The sequence below is a fragment of the Ammospiza caudacuta genome, chromosome 6, assembly GCF_027887145.1.
Source record: "Ammospiza caudacuta isolate bAmmCau1 chromosome 6, bAmmCau1.pri, whole genome shotgun sequence".
In the NCBI taxonomy this organism is placed as follows: Eukaryota; Metazoa; Chordata; class Aves; order Passeriformes; family Passerellidae; genus Ammospiza; species Ammospiza caudacuta.
In genome coordinates this window covers 36,208,040-36,216,089 of record NC_080598.1, presented here as the reverse complement: position 1 = coordinate 36,216,089, position 8,050 = coordinate 36,208,040, and the positions used below count along the sequence as shown (strand labels likewise).

Here is an 8,050-nt window from a genome sequence, read left to right as displayed (position 1 = left end):
CACCAATGCACACCTAACCCCACCCTGCTGCAAAGGAGGAACAGAAAAAAGATCTCTTCAGGTGTCTGTCTTTAATCAACATGTGTTGCAGGTATTATGGAAGCTTTGTAGAGAGAATGTCGTAGTCCAAAAGTGTAAGCAGGATCCCGGGCTTTGATCAGTGCAACCTGGAAGGGGAAGAAAAGAGGTGAAGATGGTGGCTCGTTCTCCAGTTTTCCTCAAGTGAAGGTTGTGCAGCATAACATAATGGTAGGCAGGCTGTCTTACCTTTCCCAGGGTGTTGTAGTCTGCTGGACCTGGAAGCGCTCCCTTTCCAGGAACTTTGGTTCTTAGTCCCATTGAGAACCTGGGAGCCCTGGTTTTGTAGACATCCAGATCCACCTTGTCAAATGCTGCAGGACCTGGCGTCTGCAAGAGAAGCAATGAGGTTGGTGGGTACAAGAAGCAGTGTGGATTCTTGCTGGGTGTCCATGAGTACTGTGCTGCTTTAGGTGGCTGGCCAGAGGAGCAGTGTGGGAGCCCTGGAGCCTTGGGAATTGAGGGCTCCTTGGGAAGAGAGGTAGATTTCCCAGAAGGGAGATTACTGCCATTAATGCCAGTGAGCAGTACTGTACCAAAGCTGCTGGTGTGGAAAAATGGGGGGGTTCAGTTGCTGGTGTTACTGGTAATAGCAGAGCCAGAGGCCCTGTGGCTTCTTGGGCTTCTGCTCTAAGCAGAGCAGCTGAACTTCTGCTGCTGCTGTTAGAGAACAGAAGCACAGCTCACCTTTGCCACATCTTGAAAACAGCTCTGGTATTGACTCTTCCCCTTCATGGAGTAGCATGGTTCAGCATGAGTGTATGCTGTGTTGGGTCCCAGAATCCTGGGCAAGGTGTAGGTGCCAGGACCTGGAAATGGAATAGGAAGACAGTGTAGGTCAGTCCTGTGGGAAAGGGTGCAATGCCTGGGTGAAAGAGAGTCAGCCTGCCAAGCTGGCTGTGAGGAGCAGGAAGGGTATCCTGCCCCTCATCCCGGTGCCTCTGGCTTTTGTTGCATGTGGTGTGCCTTGGCTGTTTGACACCAGAGGTGCCGGTTCTTCTGTGAGATGGGAGAAGTTGGTGCTGTGGGACAGCTAAAAGCTTGTTGAGCACACACTGTGTCTTGCTGCCCAGGCTTTTTGCTGGGCCTGTTGAAGAAGCTGCAGACGCTTCCTGGAGGACACGCAGGCTGTAAGAGTGTCTGTTTCCCCAAGTTCCATACCTGGTGTGCGGAACCGTTTCAAGTCCTTGGGCCGGAACACCATGAGATTGGACGGTGCAGTATGGAAGACGAGTTTGTTGGCACGATCCGTGCGGTAATCACCTGGGACAGAGAAGGAGACCAGAAAAGAAGTGAAACCGGGAGCATAACTGCAAGCCACAGAGGAGAAGTCAGGAGGAGGTGGAGGGTGTTCTCAGTCTAGCTTGTTTTCCATCTGGAACTCTCTGAAGCCTATTCATGGCATGAGCAGCAGGCTTTGTGCCCCAGTGGCACAGGGCAACAGTAAGGCCTGCTTGTCCGGCCTGGATGAATGGCTGCAGAAATGCTACTCACTGGGTCCAGGGGTGGCCAAAATCCTGATCTTGGGACGTGCTGTCACAAGTGCTGATGGAGCCATCTGCTTCCCAGTCTTGGTGATGGATGATTCAATGAAGTACCGAGGACCTGGTGAGCAGGTGTCTAAGGAGGGAGCTTTGGTCCCTCGGAATGAGAATGCAGGGGCTCTGTCTTTGGTGGGATCATGAGCCATATGACCTGGCAAGAAAAGCCTGTGAAAGGACCTGTGCCTGCAACTGTGTGATGAAAGGAGGTTCCCAAGTGGTAGCAAGCACTGTGCAGTGCTATCATGTCCCCTGATATTTGGTTTACCTGTTGTCCCAGGGAGCCAGTACTTGGGACCTGGGGTGCTGAATTCTGCAAGGATTGGGCCCCGTCGGGGATGAGGTCGCCAGTTGCCTACCCAGGGTCCCTCCATGCTGGTGGCCGGAGAAACTACAGGAAAAACTGGAGAGCTACCAAAGGGCTTCTCTGACACAGCACTGGTACAAAGCTTTCCTGTAGCCCAGAGCAGGAAGAAAGCAAACTAGCATCACGAGAGAAGGTGAAGGAAAGTGAAGAGCAACAAGGAGTAGCAGATGGAAGAGAAGGAGGAATGGAGAGAAGCAGCAAGTTAGAAGCAAAGATGCAGCAAGAACTCCCTGCTGTGCCCTCAGGCAATGATTGTTTGCCAGGCCAGCAGCAGTGGAGAAGCGCAGCGCTGGCCTGGCTGGGTGGTAGCCTCCGGCGCGTCTGCACGCGAACTTAGTCAGCTGGAGTGTGGCGCTGACTGGGTGATGTGCAGGGAGGGACACCAGCCCCTCGGTGACATCATAATCCATTGCTAGGTGGATCCATCAACATTGACCTCCATCACCAGGTGACATCCCAAAGGGCCATTCTCTCCCAGTGATGAGCAAAGCCCACTGTGATGTTGAGACCTGTTCATGCTGCAGTGCTGCCGTATTGCCTGCAGAGCTCTTCTGGGGCTGGGCATGGGCCTGCCATGGAACTCGCTCAGTCTGGTGTGGGGCAGCCCCAGTTTGTTCTCACACAGAGCTGCTTTTGTCCCCATGTTCCCAGAGACCCAGCACTGCCCTTTCTGGTCCAGTGGTGCCTGAGCACAGAGTATTTGTCTAATGGGTTGTGTCTGCCTGAACTGCTTGCTGTAGGACTGGGAGAACTGACAGAGGCTTTTGCCTCAAAGTGTCTTTGAGAGCTGCCCACTCTAATTCTCACCCCGTAGGGTTGAGACTCTAGGGCAGAATCCTTTTGACATCACCTCTTAGCCAGAGGGGAAAAAAACAACCTCCCCAAGAACCAGAAGAATTAAACAAGTTTTTTTCTCAAACTTCTCCCCGGTTTTGCTTTGGCCTTTCCATTAACTGCTGGTCAGGCAGGAAAGGAGTGAGAAAGCAGCTGATGTGGCTTAGCTTCTGTCCAGGCTCTATAATTGAGCTTCTAATCTTATTTAGCAATAATGTAAGAATGCCCTTCTTTGGGGGTGAACAAATGTTGTGAGTTAGCTGTAACTGCCACTTACTCCACCTGCAGTCATTTACGATGGGAGATCCTCTGAAATGAGCTGGGAAGTTGATAGTGCCCAATGCCCAGCTTGTGCTTTGTACCTTTTGATACTTTTCCAAGGTCTCTGTGCTCTGAGCTTACTATTACAGGGAAGGGAAAGAGCAAAGCTCTCAATAATATCAGTTGTTCTGGCCTCTCCATTTGAGGGCTGCCAGTTTCTGCATCCCTCCTCAGATGTTACTGATGTCTTCAAGCAGTTTTCTCTCTTTAATGCCAACTTCTCCAGGTTATTTTGGGAGTTCATGGTCAACAGGATTTTCCTAAAGCAATGTTGATGCCGCAGGAACATATGAATTCTTTCAAGGTTTCCCTGGAAGGGTTGGACAAAGTTTCATTATTCTGATTTTGCCAGTAGTGTTTGAATCTCTGTGCCTGCACTATGAGTTCTCCTGCTAGGTTTTTCCTTCCCCAGACTTCCTGACTCTTTGTCAGTAATACCAGTCATTACCCAAGCTTTGTTCAGTGACCCTTAAAGCTTTTCAGTCTCCAGGTTTTTATGGTTTGAGACCCTTATGGCTTTTCTTCCATTGCTGTGCTACATGGGCTGTGGTTAATATAGCATCAGTTAGGAAATACATTCTGAAGCATATGAATTGTGATTTGAATGGAGATGCTGTGGGTGAGGTAAAACAGTGAAGTGGCAAACCAGTTTAGAAGACATAAGAATCCTTTAACACAAGCTGATTTGTGTAGTGAAGGGCGCTTAAACTTCAAAGGCACACACAGATGGAATTTTCTCCCACTGGTCAAGTACTCATGCAGTATAACCAGCAGTTTTCATAGCACTTGCAGTCTTTGATATACTAACAAAATTGTATATGAGCTCGTTCTCTTACCTTAGGTGAAGCAGATATTGAGAAGACTGGCAGGAGCTAATACATTATCAGTGTAGCTGGCTAATCACATTTCTTGTTGGACTATTTAGAAATGCCAGCATTAGTTGATGAGTTCCAGTTCTTGTGTTCTTGGTGTCATTAGCCTGAATCATCTGCATTCATTTTTTTTCATCTTTCTTTCCTTTGTGTCCTCATCAATGCAAAGTTATCAAATAAGTTTTGTTTAGATGATGCTTTGGATCCTACTGATGGCTGCTCCTCCAGACTTGGGGCATAGTTTTCACTCTGGAGACTTAAAAAAAAGCCATTCCAGTAAACAGCCTTCTTGGGTGATGGTATTTTAACTGTGAAGCCTACTGATAACAGCTACAGATAAAAGATTTTCAGTGGGTTGGAGGTGTTAAAGTTGGAGCCCAATGATAACAACTCCCCAGAAGCATCCCACAGAAGGAGGCATTTGCCCTGGAGCATACTGATAGCAATCCCATGAACCATCCCTTGTGGAGAACATTCAAAAAATGAAGAGGACAGCCCTCAGCCCAAAGGCTGTTTCCCAGAGCTGCCATTACTGGGCTCCAGAGCCTAGAATGAATGAAAGCTAGAAATTTATTCACATCGTGAATAGCAATAGGGAATGCCTTGCAAAACAGGATAATTTACTGGCATTGAATCTGGCAGTGGGCGTAACATACCTGGCACATTTTTAATATACTTAGCATATTTTATTTCAAACTTCTTAAAAGGATATGTTATAACTGATCTGTTTTTAGTGAGAGCATGGAGTAATGTTGCTGGAAGTTGTAGCCTGTATCAACACAAAAGGATGACAGAATTAAAAGTCCTATTAAAATTATTAACCTATTAAAATTATAAAAATTATAATTACTGTGTATGATATATTATTTACAAATAACTGGATACCTATACATTTTCACTGTGTGTTACAAGATCTTTGTACAGTGCTCTTTAGGAAGTGACACAGTGGGCTTAATTAAAAAAAATAATTAGTATAACAGATTTTTTTACCTGTATGTTTCAGAGATAATTTCAGTGATGTGGAGAATCCCTGCTGTACCTACAGCTCCCAGCAGTCAAATATTGAATTGTATGAGCTCTAGTGTATGCCACACATGATGCTTTCTTTAGACAAATAAAAGGAAAAAAATGCTAAAAATGTCAGCAATTAAGTTTGATCTGGTTTCAAGTTTTGATTTTGAAAGAGATGGAGGCTTAAATATCTATAAATTTGAGGGCTTTCATGTCTGTGCTGTTTCCATTTTGATTCAGTTAAGGACAGAATTTTAGTCTTTACCTCTCATCAGCAAGGTCATCTTAACAATTAATGAAAATGCTTAGATAAATTTATCTGGTTTTCTTTTTATCTGTTCCACTCCACTGTGGACGTTTAACAGTAGTGTTCCAATGCCAAGAAATACTACTCAAAAGTTTAATTGCATGGAAGTGGCAAGAAGTACCCACCATGAGCGTTCTTTTGGTTCAGAGAACACAGACTAGCGTTATCAGACCCTGCTCTACCTCTCTTTTTAAGAAGAATGTTAATCATTGACGTCGATTCCACTAATATGTTTGGTGTCAACTTTGTAAATGCACTTAGAGGTCCTGAGGCTGTCTCTATAAGCCCTTGAAAACTGCAGAACTGCTGCTTCAATCTAAGGACTCATATGTGGAATGCTTGCTGTATGACAGATGCTTTTTGACATCAAAATGAAAAATAAAAGAGAAACATAAGCCCCAAATCATTAATTGCACTTTTTTCCTTAGAATATTAGATGATAACTATATATTCATAGCAGAAATTAATTTGATCTAGCAATTAAATAAATGCCATGTATTTAATAAATCCAAACCAAACCTTTAAAACAAAAATTTGAGATTGCACAGGCATCCAAATCTGTGATATCACATAGCTTATGGTTTATACAATCAGGAACTGGCTCGTACAGCTCTAATCCTCCAAGAGAGCTCATGGTATATGTGGGATAACTATGAAAACCAGCATGGGATGGGAGAATGTGTTCTATAGCAGGGCTGTGTTTCTGTGTTTCTAGTCACCCTGCACAGGTGTCTGGCCCAGAGGAAGGTGGAACTCTGGCCCCTTCCTCTCAACCCTTTATTGAGTTGAAGGGAGTTGCTCTCTCAGGAAGGAAATGCATGCCAAGTACAGCTTGGCTTGTTTGCCCCAGAGCAAGGGGATAATCCAAGGACAGGTTAGGAGTCCCACTGTGCAGCATCTTCTTCTGGGCTGCTTGCTAGTTTATACCAAAGAAACCATTACACTAATTTTACTTCAGTTAACATTTTAACTTTAACTCTTCAGTTACCTTAGTGGGAATTCTTTTTTTTTTTATTTTCATGTAAAATAGCATAGGCTTGAAATTAAGTCTGTGATAGGTAATTTGGGGTTTTTTAATAATCATAGATTTATTGATGAACTTTTCAAATAAAAAGCAGAAAAAGAATAATATCTTATAAAGTAAAGAATATTATCTAAGGGAAAAAAAATAGTTTGCAAGGAGAATATTACCTCCTATTTTTGGAATTTCTGTGAGATTCCTGTCTCGGCTGTATTTCAAGAATCTGTCTATAGCTTGCATTCCTGAGCCTATCAGCCTTACAAATCGGTTAATAAAAGTCAATCAGTGATTGTTTAACTTGCCTGCTACTGCCTGAAGCAGAATTACAAAAGCTAAATGTGTTCAAAACTCCACCAGGAGTTTCTGTCATCTTAAAACTCCAAGTGTATGACCTCATGGCAACTAAAAAATAAATATTCCACAACAGCTTGAAGAAACTTGCAGTTACTATGCATTCATGTCAACAAAATAAGAAATCATGCTTGAGGAATAGCAATGTTTTCACTTTCTGCTCTTAGAATGATTCATTTAGAAATGGAAGCTAATGGCAAAAGGATGATGAATATGAAACAACTGACAAGTAGAAACTAACAAATGCAATTAATTAGAAAATAGTAATTTGATTGCTAACTGAGGAGGTTTATAAGCAACATAGAATTGCCATGTGCATTAATCAGGTGCAATTAACTCTTCAATACTAAGACTCCTCACATATTCTGAATATCCTGACTGATTTACTATGAATTTCTACATAGTCCTGATTTTGAACTTTCATTAGTGTTCATTCTTCTGCATACTCAGCTAGGGTATATTTTGTTTCATGAAGATGACTTTCAAATGCACTAAAGTAATTTGTTAATGCAAATTGTTTTTCTTTCATGAAGTCACACACAATTTTTGTTAAATGTAAGGAGAAACACTCTAAGTAATTGCTATAGAAACAAATCTGCAATCAGCTTTCATTAATTTTTAAGTGAATGAGGGGTGTGATTCTTATAATGAAACAGTATTATATCTTCTTAATCCATTGCTCTAATTTGTAACTTTGACCTCAGAATTAGTGAGAATATTTTACTCATGTTATGGGAATTGGAGTTAGAAAATAAAGTGATTTTTTTTTAGTCCAATCAGGAATTTTAGTTCAACTATTTTAGCAATAGTATTTTCATATGCATTTTCTTTTGAAAATAATAGCACTTCTCACCAACACATGTTCTAGAATCTTTAAGATTATATAAATATAGCTTTAAGATGTAAAAATTTGGAAGAAATTCTGTATCTTGGTTGCATAACCAGAAACCTATGTGCTGTTTTCCTCAAAATCTAACAAAATTAGATGCTGACCTTAAAACTACATCACATGCTGTTCCTATTTTTCAAATCTCATGATCGATCATGGTCTTGAGTTTAGAGGACATACATGTGAGAACATCTCAGGTTTTAGAAGAGGCATGGATCTGAACTTAGAGAAATGCTGAAGAAGTCTGTGCTGCTTTTAATGAGCATGGATTATTTAAATCTATTTAAATTTAAAAAGTTAGAGTTTAATATTAGAAAAGTGAGACTTGAATATCCACACTGCTGTGAAATTCTGCAAAACGAGGAGTCAGACTTGGGCTCTCATCATCAGTTTCCCATTGACAGGCAAAGTGATTTCCAGTCAACGTGGATTTATTTATACACATGGTTTAATTTCAG

At 42.4% G+C, this 8,050-nt stretch overlaps 1 protein-coding gene across 3 annotated transcripts; it reads right to left on the bottom strand.

Annotated features, from left to right (window-relative positions):
* Positions 1-4,194, bottom strand: LOC131559385 (outer dense fiber protein 3-like). Of its 3 annotated transcripts, none has more exons than XM_058807711.1 (6): positions 3,978-4,194; positions 1,573-1,773; positions 1,240-1,341; positions 766-887; positions 268-408; positions 1-167 (listed from the first exon to the last, which is right to left on the bottom strand). In XM_058807711.1, exons 2-6 carry the CDS (start codon positions 1,766-1,768, stop codon positions 72-74), a joined length of 657 nt encoding a protein of 218 aa, XP_058663694.1. In that variant the 5' UTR covers positions 1,769-1,773; positions 3,978-4,194; the 3' UTR covers positions 1-71. The 3 variants fall into 3 exon arrangements, with proteins under 3 accessions (XP_058663694.1, XP_058663695.1, XP_058663693.1); XM_058807712.1 differs by lacking the exon at positions 3,978-4,194 and adding an exon at positions 1,888-1,996; XM_058807710.1 differs by lacking the exon at positions 3,978-4,194 and having other exon boundaries at positions 1,573-2,006.
* Positions 4,195-8,050: the final 3,856 nt, after the last annotated feature.

Excerpts from the sequence above, each read along its gene's own strand:
- LOC131559385 (XM_058807710.1), bottom strand. The coding sequence starts at position 1,993 with ATGGAGGGACCCTGGGTAGGCAACTGGCGACCTCATCCCCGACGGGGC. Across the intron at positions 888-1,239 it reads GAAACGGTTCCGCACACCAG|GTCCTGGCACCTACACCTTG; the intron begins GTATGGAACTTG and ends TTCCATTTCCAG. Across the intron at positions 409-765 it reads GTTTTCAAGATGTGGCAAAG|ACGCCAGGTCCTGCAGCATT; the intron begins GTGAGCTGTGCT and ends CTTCTCTTGCAG.